Source organism: Mustela nigripes, chromosome 4, assembly GCF_022355385.1.
Source record: "Mustela nigripes isolate SB6536 chromosome 4, MUSNIG.SB6536, whole genome shotgun sequence".
NCBI classification, from domain to species: domain Eukaryota; kingdom Metazoa; phylum Chordata; class Mammalia; order Carnivora; family Mustelidae; genus Mustela; species Mustela nigripes.
Genome location: NC_081560.1, coordinates 19,582,139 through 19,600,053, shown reverse-complemented (window position 1 = coordinate 19,600,053; position 17,915 = coordinate 19,582,139). Strand labels below are relative to the sequence as shown.

General features: G+C 39.1%; 1 protein-coding gene across 3 annotated transcripts in view; it reads right to left on the bottom strand.

Annotated features, from left to right (window-relative positions):
• The window catches only part of CHCHD3 (coiled-coil-helix-coiled-coil-helix domain containing 3), a 272,891-nt gene that overhangs the window by 37,845 nt on the left and 217,131 nt on the right, over positions 1-17,915 (bottom strand). For all 3 annotated transcript variants that reach the window (XM_059396389.1, XM_059396390.1, XM_059396392.1), the window contains one exon: positions 16,098-16,168. In XM_059396389.1, the coding sequence (XP_059252372.1) occupies positions 16,098-16,168 (71 nt within the window). The remainder of the gene's footprint in view (positions 1-16,097; positions 16,169-17,915) is intronic.

Sequence of the window (17,915 nt, the reverse complement as noted above, 5' to 3'; positions counted from 1 at the left end):
AATGTTCTTCCTCTGCTACAATGCTCTAGGAGTTTCCCACACAGCATCCCATGAACCAAATCTTTCTTGAATTCTCTCTTCCCTATTTTTTCAATCACAGCTGCTCTCTCTTCCTTTGTCCCAATCTCTCAAAGCCCTGAACCTTGCTAAAAGATCATTAATATGATGGCTTAATATGTGCTTATTTTTGGGTATTAATAATGTTAAAATAATAGTAACTAAAAGGGTATGGTATGGTAAGCTGCGATTATAATAAATACATGCATATGCACCAAACATTACACTTGTATATTCGATAGAAGATGTCTAGAAACAATGACCAACTCAAAAGGCATAATTCCACAGTGAGAATCATGGACACCAGAGATGGGAGACGGAAAAATATTTTCAAATAGGTAGAACTTTTTTGCTGAATCCTCAAACCTTTACCCCCCAGAGTTAATAACTTATGGCCTCCTATTTCATCACATCTCCCTCCACATTCATCCCAACCACATCCAGCATCGGGTTCCTTCTTGATGGAAAGCTACTCTCCCTCCCTTACAAAAATCTCAAAGTGAAAAGACCCAGCCTATACCAGTCATTTCTCCCTGTAATCCAGCTTCCCTTTCTTATTCCTAGAGCATTTCATTTGTACCTTCATATTAGCAGTTACCATACTTTAATCACTTTTGTATTAACCTGTCTCCCCCATGTATTCTTCAAGTGTTCTGAAGTCAGGGATCATGCCCTCTTCATCTCTCTATTTCCTGTTCATAAAAACCACCCGGAATGTATGTGATAGGAGACACTCAACAATTTTACTTGAACAAATGTTACAGTTATGGTTTCTTTATAAGGTTTTGACACCTCAATAGCAGAGCTCATGGTCTCAACAGGTAGAAGACCTCTGAGGGCAGGAAATCAAACTTGTACTTCCGTATTTCCAGTGCCCACAGAGCATCGAAGACCCTCAATGGGTAGTTCCATTGATTTTAATGATGATTTAAATTCTCCAAAGCAAAAATTGTCACATTAGTAATCTTTCAAAATAAATAGATGTCACTGAGCTCTGTGCTGGAGGAAGAATCCAAACAGTGGGGACAGTGTCTCAGAATACATGCACAGAAAGGAACTCTAGGACATGGGCATCCAGGATACTGATCTGCTGGCAAAATCCAGTATCTCAAATTCACAGATTTCAAAAACACCCCCAAACCAACTCTACTAACCGAGCCAAAACCATGGATTATTTAAGTAGTGACAACACGTTTGATTCCTGCTGCCTGTCAACTACCCAGGATATGTGAAAGCCGCAGTGTACACCCAGCAATGTTATTTTCTTCTTTACATTAGCGTCTTTTGTATTGGAGAAAACACGATCATGAAAAGAAAAGAAGCGGCTAATTATGAGCAGTGCCCAATGAGCTGTGATGGGAGGTGTTGGGAATGTGTATCAGGGAAGACTGATGCGGAAAACAGCAGCATCTGGGCGTGCAGCTTGCAAAGTAATGAGACAATGAGGATGCGCTGGCCCTGGGCTTTGATCGCTTCATCTTGTTCAAGAGCTCTGCTGGGGCAACAAAGGTGAGAGGCACTGACCTCCTTCCCACAGCTTGCACGGGCACAAAAAAGTAGTTAATGGATCAAGGATGGAGGCCCTTCTCTCTTCTGCTTCTCGCCAACACACCCCTTTTTCAGAACTGATAGGAAGTGTCATGTCTGAACATGTCTACAGTAATTGGCAATTCATTTTTCATCCGGAAAGCAGAAACAGGTGGACGCTACCTTCAAAATCCCCACCATCAACCACACAGAATGTGCCTCTCACGCAGGCAGCTTTGTTGAGATCTCTACCAGTGGCAGGCTGGTGGCCTTCAGAGTCTCCAGTAGGTGCGTATGTCTCACAAATAGGCATGTGTGTAATCTCAGCAGCACAAGGGAACAAAATGAAGAACAAATGGCAGTACATTAAAAAAAAAAAAAAAAAAAAAAAATCCCACCACCCAACAGCAGCCCTTAATCTTTCTTGTGTTAATACCGTAATTGGCAAATAGCGGACTTCTTTGTACTTAAGATCCCTACAAAGAAGCATGTTTAACACACTGAAAAAGGACACGGGCGCCCTTGCAACGGAGTACAAAGCCAGATGTATCACGGCACAGTATTTCTTGCCAGATTCATCCAGAAACACTAGCGGAGGTGACTCCTGAGAGGAGCCAAGAGCAAGAGCTCCCCATAATGAGCGCATCTATCAATTTTCAAGGGACGCAGTTGATTACCAGCATTGAGACATACACACTCACAAAAGGAACACGGCAATTTAACTGTTGGCCACTGAATGAGAAAGCACAGAAAACAGCTTAAGGCAGCCATGTGAGCAAGCTGGGGATGCTTGGCGACACTTGAACATGGGAACATGTGTGCTTTCGTTTCAACATGTAGGGAAGGGCCAAGATGCAAGCTTTTACAAGTTCTGAAGCATTTTGCCAGGACGTAGTACATAGTATGAACAAACTGCTGCCTAAGATTATTATATTAAAAAAGTACCAGTGTTACGGTATAAGTGTTTCATTTATAAATACGGCCTTCAAAATCCCTTCACCAAAAACAACTTTCAAAATGTAACCAGGTCTATCTACATGACTCTCGGCTAATGAGAAAGAGAGAACGTGCTAGGCAAATGTAACTTAATAAGGAGGAAAAAAGGCTGATTCTTAAGAAAATAAATAAATAAAGCAAGGTTTACTCCTGTCATCTTGAAAGCACTGAAATATACTGGATGAAAAAATATGATTATGGATACAGTTAGTAATCAGAAATTTCTGAAGACTGATTAAATTGAAGAAACTTATTTTACCTCCGACAAATTATAATTAGAAGTTGCGCACTCCTAGTATTTTGGGCACTTTTTTCCCTAGTTAAAATTAATTATCAATGAATTTAGGGTGTTTTAAATATAATTAGCATTTTTTTAACAGGAGAAAAATTGAATTTAATAGGCTGTGTATGGGGAAGCCATACCAACATAGAAATTACAAAGACAGTCTGGCAGAGTGAGGTATATATATCATTGTGAACTAAGGAGAGGTGGGTAGGGGTCTGGGTCTTCAAAGAAAAGAAATGCAATCTTCAGGAAGAACAAAACAGTAGCTGTTCAGTAAACAGGTGTTTTCTGGGCCACTTAGAAACAGTGGGATATAGAGGCCTTTCATGGACTAGGCTATGTTCTTCTCCCTCTGCACCAGACCCAGTTCACATGATAAAGTAGTTACCTCTGGTGATAGCTCTCTTCCTCAGGCAGACCTTCTATCAAAACTCTTTTTAGACAGCTGTCAGGGGAGGTAAAGAGCTTTCCCTGAATCTGCTGGGTCTTGATTGCTTTTTTAAAAATTTTTTATTTTTATTTTATATATATTTTTAAAGATTTCATTTTTTTTCAGTGTTTCAAAATTCATTGTTGAGGGACGCCTGGGTGGCTCAGTTGGTTAAGCAGCTGCCTTCGGCTCAGGTCATGATCCCAGCGTCCTGGGATCGAGTCTCACATCGGGCTCCTTGCTCCGCAGGGAGGCTGCTTCTCCCTCTGACTCTGCCTGCCACTCTGCCTGTGCTTGCTCTTGCTCTCTCTCTCTGACAAATAAATAAATAAAATCTTTAAAAAAAAAAATTTTCATTGTTGATGCACCACACCCAGTGCTCCATGCATTATGTGCCTTCCATAATACCCACCACCAGGCTCACCCTACCTTCCACCCCCCGTCCAAAACCCTCAGTTTGTTTCTCAGAGTCCACAGTCTCTCATGCTTCGTCTCCCACTCTGATTTACCCCGACTCACTTCTCCATCTCCCAGTGTCTTCCGTGTTATTCCTTATGCTCCACAAGTAAAACCATATGATGATTGACTCTCTGCTTGACTTATTTCACTCAGCATAATCTCTTCCAGTCCCACCCAACTTGATATAAAAGTTGGGTATTCATCCTTTCTGATGGAGGCATAATACTCCATTGTATATATGGACCACATCTTCTTTACCCATTCATCTGTTGAAGGGCATCTTGGTTCTTTCCACAGTTTGGTGACTGTGGCCATTGCTGCTATGAACACTGGGGTATACAGAGGGCCCTTTTTTTCACTACATCTGTATCTTTGGGATAAATACCCAGCAATACAATTGCAAGGTCATAGGATAGCTCTGTTTTTAATTTCTCAAGGAATCTCCACACTGTTTTCCAAAGTGGCTGCACCAACTTGCATTCCCACCAACAGTGTAAGAGGGTTCCCCTTTCTCCACACCCTCTCCAACACCTGTTTACTGTCTTGTTCATTTTGGCCATTCTAATTGGTGTTTAAGGTGGTATCTCATTGTGGTTTTCATTTGACTGTCCCCAATGGCTGATGATGATGAACATTTTTTCATGTGTCTGTTAGACATTTGTATGTCTTCTTTGGAGAAGTGTCTGTTCATGTCTTCTGCCCATTTTTTGACATGATTATCTGTTTTGTGTGTGCTGAGTTTGAGGAATTCCTTATTGATCTTGGATATCAGCCCTTTGTCTGTAGTGTCATTTGCGAATATCTTCTCCCATTCTGTGGGTTGCCTCTTTGTTTTGTTGACTGTTTCCTTTGCTCTGCAGAAGCTTTTGATCTTGATGAAGCCCCAAAAGTTGATTTTTGCTTTTGTTTACTTTGCCTTTGGAGACATGTTTTGAAAGAAGTTGCTGTGGCCAATGTAGAAAAGGTTACTGCCTATGTTCTCCTCTAGGATTTTGGTGGATTCCTGACCTCACATACAGCAATTCATTAATGTGGCAGGATACAAAATCAATGTACAGAAATCAGTTGCTTTCTTATACACTAACAATGAAAAAAAAGAAAGAGAAAATAGAGAATCGATTCCATTTACTAAAGCACCAAGAACCATAAGATCCCTGGTCAGGAATAAACCTAAGCAAAGAGGTTAAAGGATCTGTACTTGACGAACTACAGAACACTCAAGAAAGAAATTGAAGAAGACCCAAAAAGATAGAAGAGCATTCCATGCTCATGGATCAGAAGAACAAACATTGTTAAAATCTATACTGCCTAGAGCATTCTATAATTTCAACATCATCCTGATTCAAATTCCATTGGCATTTTTCAAAGAGCTGGAAAAAACAATCCTAAAATTTGTATGGAACCAGAAGAGACCCTGAATTGCTAAGGAAATGTTGAAAAAGAAAAACAAATCTGGGGGTATCACTTTGCCTGATTTCAAGCTTTACTACAAAGCTGTGATCACCAAGACAGAATGGTACTGGCACAAAAACAGACACAGAGACCAGTGGAACAGAGTAGAGAGCCCAGATATGGACCTGGAACTCTATGGTCAACTAATCTTTTGACAAAACAGGAAATAATGCACAGTGGAAAAAGACAGTCTCTTCAATAAATGGTGCTGGGAGAACTGGACAGCTATGTGTAGAAGAATGAAAATCGACCATTCTCTTACACTATACACAAAGATACTCGAAATAATTAGCATTCTTTGTAAAAAGCACCTATCTTAATTGTGCATATTGTAGTAAAAATTGTATATGTCTGTATACTATTATCCAGAAAACAAATACTTCCAGTGCCTCAGAAGGTTTGTGTCTCTTTCCAATCAAATTGCCCTCTCTCCCCATTCATTAACTGTTCTGATGTCTGTCAGTACAGACTAATTTCTCCTATTTTTGAACTTCATCTGTAGAATCAAATAAGTGGAAGCACATAGTATTATTCTGTGTTTGGCTTCTTTTTGCTTAACAAGTTTCTCAGATTCATCCATGTTATTACATGTATCAATTTGAGGGGTTTGTTGTTGTTGTTGTTGTTTTAAACTCCTGAAGAGGATTCTATTCTACTGTGTGAATATACCACAATTGGTTTATCCATTCTCTGGACCATTGGGGCTGTTTCTAGTTTTTGATTACTATGAAAAGCCTGATACAAATATATGTGTACAATTACTTTTGTGGATGTCTGTTTTCTTTCCTCTGGGATAAATAACTAAAACTAGAATTGCTGAGTCATAGAGCAAATGTATGTTTAAATTTATAAGAAACTGACAAACTTTTCCCGAAGTTTTAGAACTCCACTAGCAAAGGATGAAAATTCTGGCTTCTCCACATCCTTTCAAACAATTAGTAGTCAGTCCTTACAGTTTCTAGCATTCCAACATTTTAAATTCCTAATTTAAAATTTTCCTAATAACTAAAGATGTTATTAGCACTTTTCATGGCTAATGACCATCCTTATATCTTCCTTTGAAGTATCTGTTCAAATCTTTTCCCCATTTTAAAAATTTTCTTAATGGTGTCCTTCAATGAACACAAGTTTTAAATTATGCTAAGGACCAAGTTATCAACTTTTGTATTTTGTTTGCTTATGTCTTAAGAAAATTTGAAAAAGCCAGCAATGAGAATCCTTAATAAACTGAAACCATGAGACATTTCATGATAAATTATAATTTCAAATGAACTATGGAAATGTGTATTTAAGCACAATTATCCGAGAAGGTGTTTTCAATCTTACTACCATGGTTTTATCTCATGCATGGTGAAAGGGCAGCCTCAGACAGCCCTAATTATCTGGTTAGAGGCAGGAAGACCTGATAGTGTTTGGACCAGGCTTACCAAACTGTGGAGCAATAAAACATAATTGGATCTTACAATATGGCTGAACCTATACAACTTCCCAGAGACCATCCTGACAGCTATCGTTTTTATGTGTAGATAATGGCTGTGATGCAATTTTTAACCATGCTCATGTCTTTAAGATGGTTAACTCTGTAACCTTGACAAAAGGAGAGAAGGAAAAATCTACGTCCCAAAACTCTTCCTGAACATTTTAAATGTGGCAGGTCAGTCAGACAATAATTAACTCTAATTGACCCTCCTTACAAGCTTCTCTCCTTTCTACCTACAGCTGAGTGGCACTCAAAAAGCATAAGAACTTTTTCTCATCTTTAAAAACATCAAAGGAAAATCAAAAATTATTTTCTACTGGATCTTTAAAATGTAAAGGAACTTTAGACAGAACGAGCAAGAGGAAAAAACTTCCTAGTCCCAGTTAGAAATAGCCTTTGGGAACTCTGGGCTGCGAGTTTAGTTAATGACTCAAATAAGCAAGGATCAGTAAAGAAATTCCAAAATCCCATGCACTCTAGAACCCCAAATTTCTCATTTTAAATACTATGGTACAAGGCAAGAAACAAGCTATCATTCGGGCAGACTCTCCATTTATCTAACAGTGTGCAATTAATATTTCATATAACCATGTAGGGTATGCTAGATTCTTAATGGACTGTATTGATTAAGGATGAAAGTTCAATGCTAATGTACTTTTAGGGGAAAACAGAACAATTTGTTATTTCACATGGAACAAATCAGGAATTCAGGAGCTCATGGTCACAAACCTAAGGGCCACAAGAAGACTGATCAGGATCATTTCCATACAACATCCACAAAGAGATTAAAGTAAAAAGAATGCCCAAAGCAAACCAAACCAACCCTCACTACCATAGCTGGGACAGAGATAAGAAAGAGTTCCAGGTCCTGGATAGGATGGGGCTAATTGGACTGGACCTTTGTCAGCTTCTGTCACCACTCAAGGCTCCTTTACCTACTTACGCTGACGTGAGGAGGAAGTGGCTGCAGTAACCTTCTCTTGACCTTGTCACCAACTGCAGATGTTCATGTGATGGCTGCAGTCTATGTCCTTTTTTGTGAAACAGACCATACTGCCTTTGGTTTACACTCTTGCACCTGCCCTTTGGGGCCCTATATTCCAACCAACGTTGCCACCCTGCCACCCCTTTCTGTACTCACCTCTGGATTGAGGGGAAGGCTGCGAAGGGAAGTTTAGGAAGCAGAGAAAAAGTACAAACAAAAAGTTAACTCCCACATCGTGTTTCTTGCCATTTACTTCTGTTCCCTCAGATGATAGCGCAAGGACTAAATATAGATATCCAAACCAAGGAACAAAAAGAAACTAACTTAGATCTGATTAGAAGGGCTCCAATCTTAAAGCAGTTTCAAAAAAAGCATTAATCACCCAAGGTTTCTTCAACAATCTAACCAATTTTAAATGCCTATTATATGAAACATTGTCTAACACTGGTGTGTTCCGAAGCAGATCTCACTTCAATTGGGACTTGTCTGTGGCTGGAGCTGGGTAGGATGTGGGGGATGGAAAGGGAGACAGACTCATACACTGACAGGTGCCAGACTACCCAGCACATAACCCTGAGGAAGAATCGAAAGGCTGCCAACAGCATCCAGAACATACTTAAAATGGCGGCCAGTGTCTTAGAACTGAGTGAAACAACCATTTACAACCATTTTTAGATGAGGCTCAATGACAACTTTCTTTTCTTTTTCAACTTCTAAAACCTTCTCAGCTTGGATGCCCTAAAGAGAGTGGCGGTTATAATTTACATTCTACAGATGGAAGAGACAAGCCAGAGAGGTAATAAATAACCTGCCCGAGGAATTAGTTGTTCTAAATAACCAAGGCGATGTTTCAGCCAAATGTATAATTGCCATTAGCTTTATATACAAAGTATATCCTTCAGCTCATAAACATTGTTTCTCAATTTCAGAATTCAAATCCTCCGCCAGCAACACACTGACAAACTCTACAGGGCTTGAGATACCCTGCCAGTTGACATAGGTGACTGTTTTTTAGAAAAACAATAAATAACCTTAAACTTCTAAATACGCTATCGAAACCAAGTTTATACACAAAGGGTACAGGTATTTATTTACTTTATCTAGAATTTTGCCTCTTCTTCGGTTACTAAATCTCTTACTATGAATAATCAAGATGTTACTTGGCTCCGAGGACCTTAGGGGATAAAATGTCACCATTGCAGCTGCTATGCTTCCTGCTCTCAGCCTTTCAAATTAAAAAAAGGGGAAGGAGGGCCCAGTACAAATGCAGAATTTAATTAGTTAGTAAAAGCCCAAATCCTTGCTCAAAGCCCTGTTCTTCCTGCAATATCGCATTCTTTTCTTCTTGTGTAAACTTTTCATTATGAAGGAGACATCTTTATAATACAATAACTCTAGTTATAATGTAACTGCTGGTAACATAACTCCTGCATTAGAAAAGACAGCATGTTCAAGTAATGTTGTTTTAATACAATTTGTGTTCAGCAGAAACCAAGTCAACTTGGTCATTTAGAATTTGATCAATGTGAATTAGTGTCTTACTGAGAGAAACCATTTGATCATTTAGAAATTGATCAATGAGAATCAGAGATAAAACATTTATCATGTATATTTGGCCTATCAGAGCCATTCACGCAGCACTAAAGTAGGTTATAAGCAGACATCAACATCAATATGTGTTAGAGACGATGTGCGGGGTACCTGTCAGCTGCGGATACAAACACATGTACAACAGTATATAATTTTAATCCTTTTGATAAGGCAAGTTATTCAGAAAGGCAGCTGGAGTCACCGAAAAATTGCTGGAGCTCCACTTTGGAGAAACCAGAAAGAGAAGCACAGTAGAACCGAACAGCGCAAACTTTTGAAATAAGTTTTAATTAAAAGGAAAAGGTAAGTAACATAAATTTAGTTGGCCACACTTCTGGAAAAGTTTTGAGACTATTAATCAGAGTAAACTTTGTACCTGCAGTACAATGAGTTCTATTAATCTAATATTTCCAAACCGAAGTCACATTGACATTCCAGCGCACCGGCTTATGCATCTAACAGAATTATAAATTTGCCAGTCAAAACCTTATTTAATTATTTTACAGCCAATTAAGCAGGATCTTTAAACACTGTTGCTTAAAACTGTCCATGATCCCGTGTGTAATTACAGAGAACACGAGAAACACCTGCTGATACCAGTGGCGTGTCATCCTCAGCTTCACGAACTCATCTGCAGTAGAGCTGTTAAAACCAGCCACCCAGAAGAGAAACAAAACACAGGACTGCCGGTGAAAAGGAGCAGGTCTGCCACCCCAAGACACATCTGGCCTAAGGATTATTTTTGGTTGATGATTTTTTACTTAACCGCCAACACATGAGCAGCTCTCCAAACCAAACAGATGTGACCCTTTCGAGGGAGACGCTGACATGTCTAAAGGAATCCTGCACCAGCCAGGACAGCTCTCCTGCGGTATCAGGAGAGGGCACGACCCACCTCCAGAAACTCTCATCAGTGGGGAAGACGACGACTGGAGTCTGCATAACAGCCGCACCCTTGCTTACTGCGCTCCCATAAGTGATTCCATATCTCTCACATCTTCTGTCCTTTGCTGAAGGTGCCCTTTAAGGTTGATGGTTCTGGCCCTTTTGGAGAGTTACTCACTTTCTCCAGGTCTCTCTCATGTATACACGTTACTACACTCTGAGCTGTTTTCTCCTGTTAATTGGTTTTGTATCAGTTTAATTATTTGATCAGCCAAAGAACCTAGACCAAGTTTAGGATAACTTTTCCATCCCTACATTGGCCAAAGTGAAAAACCTAATAAAACCAAAAATATTTTAAGTTAAAGCATTTTACACTGAGAGAAACTTTGAATATATGGTAATACTTATAAAATCCACTTTATCTCTAAGAGTTTTGCATAGCATTCCTCAGATACTCTAAAATCACCTAAACTTCTTCCACAGGGTAACTAATCTTTTAATTCCTTGTAAGGATAACCCAGGCTTCTTCCATGAGCCCAAATTTATAAGTCAGGTTTCAACAACTTCGTTCAAGGATAAAAGTGAAAACCCTTATAAAGTCGGGCACACAAAGGAGTATTACGAATATTCACATACAATCTCACAAACTGTAGTCCTTCACAAGTGTCTCGTCTTTCACCAAAACTGGTGACAAGCTGAAATGTTACACGTCTAACGAGAGGATCCCCAAAATATTTCGAACAGACCTATGTTGCTTCCCACATTCACACTTTCTCCTTTATGGAAGGTGGAACTGGGCTACGTTGTTATCTACGACGGCATGGGAAAGAATTATCAATTGTTTTCAAAATGCTTTTCATTTGTTTGATACTGCACTGTCTTCATGAGGTTTCCCTTGCTTTCAGAATATTCTACATTTCTTTGATATGTGCTTAATATTGATTTTTATATTAAATAAAAACTTGTATGTACAAAACACCCTGGTAATAATGCTTCCTTCTTGCATAGGTGGGACCCAGGCTCTAATCCCCCGAGGAGATGCGGTTCTGAGAGGGACCCAGAGATAGAGGTCCTCTCCCTCCTCTAGCCTCATGGCTTCATCCCCTGTCTTCAGCTGGGCTGGGATAAGAACCCAGAGGATAAGAACTCTTTCTGTTGCTTTTGTTTGTTTGTTTCCAGAGGAGGGTTTAACATCATGTAGATTTTATCTGGAAACAAATACAGAAATCTCTCTTCTGCTGCAAAGTTGTATAACTTGAGTTGGACATAATAATAAAATAACATTACCACAATAAATATATTAGATATATAGAGTATATATAGAACAATAAAAACAATAAAATCAAATATTCACTAGGCATTTATCTTATGCTAGACCTATGCTAAGTACCATCAATGTGCCATTTAATATAGTATTTTTTAAAATTAATTACCTATCAGGTGGAGAATAAGGATTAACACGGGGCATAATTCTCAGTATGCTGAGCTAACGTGACATGGCCCCAGCATCATCAAACTAAGAACTAACACCATAAATTGCTCTATTTAACAGATAATAACAAGGAGTGATAAAAAGCAGTTGGAACTGTTAACAGTGACTGGTTCTAGTCGGACTGGGAAAAGCAAAGGTTCTCTCTTAAATAAAAGCTAGATATAAAAAAAAATTGCTGATTTGCTGAGTGATTTGGATTTTATAGCTAAAATGTTAAAGCTATTGTGGGGTAAAAGCTCTTGTAGGAAAATAAACAGCATACATTCTTAATTCCCAAACTGCTTAATTCCTACTGAAAAAAATGTAAATAGTATTTTTAATTTTTATTAGGGATACAATTATCCCATGACAGTAGAACTTAGAATTTTTCAAAAGCGACTTTAAAATTCTGTCTTCGTCCTGCTCTCTGATGGACTCCGAGGTTCACACTGGTAAGATCCTACCTGTTTCTTCATGGCTGTATATTCAGAACTCAGAGGGCATGTCACAGAGGAGCTCTCTGAATAAATGGCGTGTTGATTAAATAGGGGGAAAAATTCCATTAAATCTAAAGTGTTTTAATGGTTTCCTGCCAAAACTATAAACTGAAGGGCTGAAGTGTGAGTTAATATTTAAGCATCCCTAAAATAATTCCATTAAGCTATCCTGGCAGGATGGATCCTTGCGACTGGTGTTTATCATGTGTGGCTTCAAATGCTCTTAGCTTTCTTTCTCTTTACAATGATTTTGTGTGAACCCCTATTAGGTGTATAATATTGTCCTTGAAATTGTAATTTAAAAAGCTGCCATCTCCTGTAACCAAGATGCACCCACATGAAACCTTCCATCAGATAAAATTAACTAAATCCTCCTCAAAGTCCCTCCAAGCTGTTGTCTGAGGGGGACCACTAAGATCAGCTCTGTCATGAAATGAAAAGGAGATAGTATACTGCCTTGTAAAAGATTAAAGCCGTCATGGTTACCTGGGATGGCCAAATCTGTAAGGAGAAACAAAGTTCCACTGAGCCATTTCAGGGCCTTCAAAGATGCGAAGCACCTCTGAGAGCCAAAGCACTATCACTTTCTAGGTGTGAAGCCAACAAACTTATTGCAAATCAAAAATACAGTGTCTAGGAAGCTTGGTCTAGCAGTTAGTGCCAAAAATAATAATAATAATAATAATAATAATAATAATAATAATATAATTAAAGTCACTGTCTTGAAAAGCTAGCTCTTAAAATTCCCCCACAGAATATAAAAACCTGGAATTCTGTTTGTACTACACTTAGCCGAATTACAAAGTCTGAGGGCACAGTCCCTAACACTGTCCTCACCCTGACATCATCTGCCAGTTCAAGGAGTTCCCAAAGGCACTCTAACCTTTAATGATTCACCAAAAGGACTCACAGAACTCATAGAACGCTATTAAACTCATAAGTACGGCTTATTATGGGAAATGATAAGGAGAATCAGCCAAATGAAGAGATATATAGGGACAGAGTCTGGGAGAGCTTCAGATGCAAAGTTTCCACTGTCCTCAAGATGTTCTACTCTCCCGGCAGCAACCTGTAACAATATATGCACAGAGTATTATCAATGGGACAAGCCTACCCAAATTCCAGTGCCCAGGGTTTCACTGGGACCTCATTATATGGACTTGACTAACTGCCCATGTTGCTCAGCTCAATTCAGTCACCGGCACTACCTCCCCAGAGGCTGGGCTGATACCACATGGCCCAAAGGGCCCATCACGACTAATGAGACACTTCCATTGCTTGGGAAATTCCAAGGGCCGAGAGGTTACCTCTCCTAGAAGATGAGTATAAAGGCCAGACCTCCCTTTGGGAAAGGCCAAATTCTCTACTATAGGAGGTGAGAGTAGAATTAATAAAGAGAAATATCTTCTAAAGGTAAAGAGAGATGAAGCTGCCGAGGCTCTGATTAAAACGAAGTCTAGCGGCGCCCGGGTGGCTCATTTGTTAAGTGTCTGCCTTCAGCTCAGGTCATGATCTCAGGGTCCTCTGCTCGAGCCCCATGTCAGACTCTCTGCTCAGCGGGGGTCTGTTTCTCCCTCTCACTCTCCTTCTCTGCTCTCTCTCTCTCTCTGTTCTCCCTCTCTCTCGCAAATAAATAAAATCTTTAAAACTAAATAAATAAAACAAAGTCTAACCTATAGCTCCATGTTGTCTTGGAGAGCGTAAGCCAGCAGGACACTTGGCTTTGTGTCCCATGTACCCTCTCACTTGCCAGCAGGCTAGCCCAGGTTGAAGGATATGGCAGGTGCACGGGGCTTTCAGAAGAATGATTCTTTTCATCTCAAACCAGACTTAACTCTATAAAAATCCAGCCTCCAACCAATTTTCCAATCTGCTAAACCTCTATTTCTGGTCCCTGCCACCCCCTGGCCTCTCTATCCAGGTGTTATGGGCTGAATTGAACTTCCCCCTCCCAAATTCGGATGTTGAAGACCTAATGACGGGTATCAGAAAGTGCATTTGGACGAAGGGCTCCAAAGAGATAATTACATTAAAATGAAGTCATCATGGTGAGCCCTAATCCAATGTGATTCATAAGAAAAGGAGATTAAAACACATGCAGAGGGGCTGACACTGTGAAGACACAGGGAGAAGACGGCCGCCCACAAGCCAAGCGGAGAGGCCTCAGGAGAAGCCGACCCCGCTGGCTTGCTGATCATAGACTGGTGGCCTCTAGAACTGCAGTGGTTTCTGTTAGACCACTCGATCTGCGGGACTCTGTCAGGCAGCCCTAGCCAACAAATGCACTGGTATTTGCCAACTCCTATCTAATCTTTCAATGACTTGTTTGTACCCATCTCTTCCTTTTCTCTGTTGCTTACAGAGTCCTCTCATGTAGTACCACTGCTGTTTCTCACGCCTCCGATCGAGACTCACACCCGCTGTCAGATTAATATTACTCAAGGTCAGAAATCAGGGCATTTACCTGGTCAAAGATCTTCCAAAAACTTCTTACTAAATGAAGACCAACTTCTTAGTTAATGATGACCCCTACCGACCTTTTCAACTCTGTCTTGCACAAGTCCCTCTGAATCAAACCACTGATCTGAACTGATTTCTCACCCACCAATTAGACCGTGTAATTTTCCTTATGAATACTTTTCCTTTCCATCCACTGAGTACTCCTCCTTCTAGCCTCAACCACATTAGTACCTTCTTTATGAGAACTTCACAGATCATCCTAGTCAGAACTGATCTCCTTCGATTTACCTTAAAATAGTTATCTGAAGAGCTGTTCTCTTACAATGAAGAAATACCCAGGGTGCCAAGTCAAAAATTCTCATGAGAAAATAAAAAAAGTTAATGAATGCTACTTTATCATTAGGGAGAAAAGATAAAAAGGTAACTAAAAAATGCATATGTAAAGTACCTTTTAAAATCAAGTCCATACCCAATTTTATACCTAAATACTTAAGATAGCACATTAACCTTTAAGAATGAGATCTGTGGCCCATCCTCAGAAGGACTTTCCCTATTGTCCCTAAAAAGAGAATTCACTAACAAAGATTAGAGGTCTGTTTAACTACAACTCAAACAATCTTTAAATTAAAAAAAACCACACACACATTTAAAAAAAAAATCAACATTAAAAGAACACTATTATCCATTACCATACAAATTGTACTACAGCAGAAAGTAATAACATTACACCTTAGGGTTTAATCATTTTATCAAATGCTTATAAACATGCACCAGGAAGGAGGTCAGAGCCCAGTGTGATCTTTCAACTAAACCTGTCACAACACCTTTTTTTGCTTCGCTAATTTGCACATGTGCTACTAACAGCGGTTACACAATAGAACTATTTATACTCTCAGGAAAATTCTGAATGATGTCTTCTTACCTATCATGAGAACTGGCAGCAAAGGGAAAGTACAGGGCTATAGGTCATGGACACTTTGATCCATCAATTACAGAACATTCATTTAAACATTCCAAGGATTAACAGAGGCAGCAATTTAACATCACCTTCATAATCAAATGCAAGGTAAAGTCTGTGATTTAAATGCTTTCAAGGTACATATGAAGAAATGAAAACAGCTTAAACATGAGAAAAGTAGTACTCAAATTTGGACATGCCCATCATTTTATTACATAAAACCGAATGGTCTCTATGTTTCTGTTATTAATAGCAATTTCACATCACCTTCATAATCAAGGGCAGCCTATCTTAGGTAGTATGATTCCAAATGAAAATTCTATTACCGTTGCTTTTAATTTTCTCTTACTTCATAAAATTAAGTTGCAATAAGCTTTCAACAAAGGCTCTTTCCTTGTGTTTGAATTCTGCCAACAGCAGATAACATGGATACACCTTGTCCTTCCAAATACACTTCCAAGTATTCCAGAGGGCTAAGCAACAAATTATCTTCTGTGCAAAAAGTGATAAAGTTGTACTTGCATCTTGTCAAGAACAGTAACTGTAACAGTGTTCAAAACTTACTTGAACTTTGCTTCCACCTCTTCAGCAGCTTTCTGATACTGTTCAGTGGTGACTTTGTAGAACTCTGAGCTCTGTGGACAAAGATTGATAGTATAGTTTTCACTGTCCAAGAGGACAAAACGTGTGCAGGACTTAAAATTACAAACAATACGTAAAATCTCTGTTCAGCCATTCAAGCAAAAGGATAAAGACTTCTTGCATAAGTGACATAGATACTTCTAAAAATGCATGGAAAGGTATCCATTTAAATAATAGTGTACCTGCTGGCATACAAGTTATAATTAAAATAAACTTTCAGAGTTAAAATGCATCATTATTTGATCCCATGAGAAAGTTCTTAACATATTTCGCCTATTATTCCAATGTTCTACCTAGGCTATTCAAGGTTGGTTTTTTGTTTTGTTTTGTTTTGTTTTTTTAAGCACAGTACTTTTGCCCTCAAGAAGGATTCTTTATGGAGGAGAATGAGTTCTATCTAGTGCCTCCCTATGACCACAAGAGCATCAACATTTTAACAAATTTGTCAGTAAGAACAGAGGAAGGACTTAGGTGATTTCTACACCAAAAAAGGAAAAACGTTCCCACTATTACATAAATGAACACACAAGCAACATAAATCAAGTTGCAATAGGAAAGTAATGCCTTTCCTGATGCAGGAAAATTTAAAACTGTCTGTTCTGGCTGGCTCCTTTGAAACCTGTTTTGCTGTAGGAGGTGGCCTAAATGACCCCAGCACCTTTAGACTCAATGAAATATCCTGCAAAATGTGTCCCAGTACAAAAGAACACTACACAATACAGTGGTCTATTGTGCACCTTCAATCCCTAATCACTCAGGTTTCACATGCATGACTTGAAGTAGTTTATTTTTTAATAAATCATTGTTGGTTGGGGAGAAAATGAAAATGAAATCCTCTTCACACCAGTGACCCCTTTGCATTTAACAATCTGGGTTGCCCAATGACAGTCACATCCAGGTTTGCTGGATGTAGATAAAATCAATAGGTATGTGATTAGACAGCAGACTCAGGGTGGCTGGAGCAGTGGACAGGTCACCATTTGAGATGATGAATGGCTCTCTATCAACCTAGAGTCCCCTACGATGCTAACATTTACTATAATCTTATTTGGGCTGCGATTTATCTTTCTTGCACCTGATCAATAAAGATGAACAGAACAGTTGTAAGGATCGATTGTAATTTTTTATCATTTTCAAGCACGAAGGTGCATTTCTGACATGAAGACAATATTCCAAGTGTACTGTTTCTGCAGTTTTTAAAATTACAATTTGAGTGACCAACTTCGTCAGTCTGTATGTGGAGAGGTTTTAATTCAACTGTAGGTCTCGTGCTACCCAAAAGGCCATTTGTCTTCCCAGATATTTCAACTTGAAGTTGTGTCACACCTTCCTTCCAGTTTTGCTTATAAGATTTTTCTTTTTGTTAAAATACACACCAGTCACAACATGCTCTTTTGCAATGTTTGCTTTAAGCTTTTTCATGAACCCTTTTAACCAAGAGGGCAGTAAAAAAGCTAGTTAATCCACAGTAACACTGATGAGAAACTCCCCCTAATACTATGATAAACTCTCAAGTGGGCACTGTGTTACTGAATCACCTATTAGAATTCTGGTGAAGCAGTAACATCTTGATTAATACTTTCAATTATTTTAAGCACTGAAACTGTAATGTCCAGACAGAGCCAGGACCAGGTTGAAAGATCTGCTTTCTGGTTCTATTTTGTAGCCTTGAGCAAGTCCATCAGACTCCCTCAGCTTCCATTCCACTGTTCCTAACCTATAATATAGGGATGATATCAG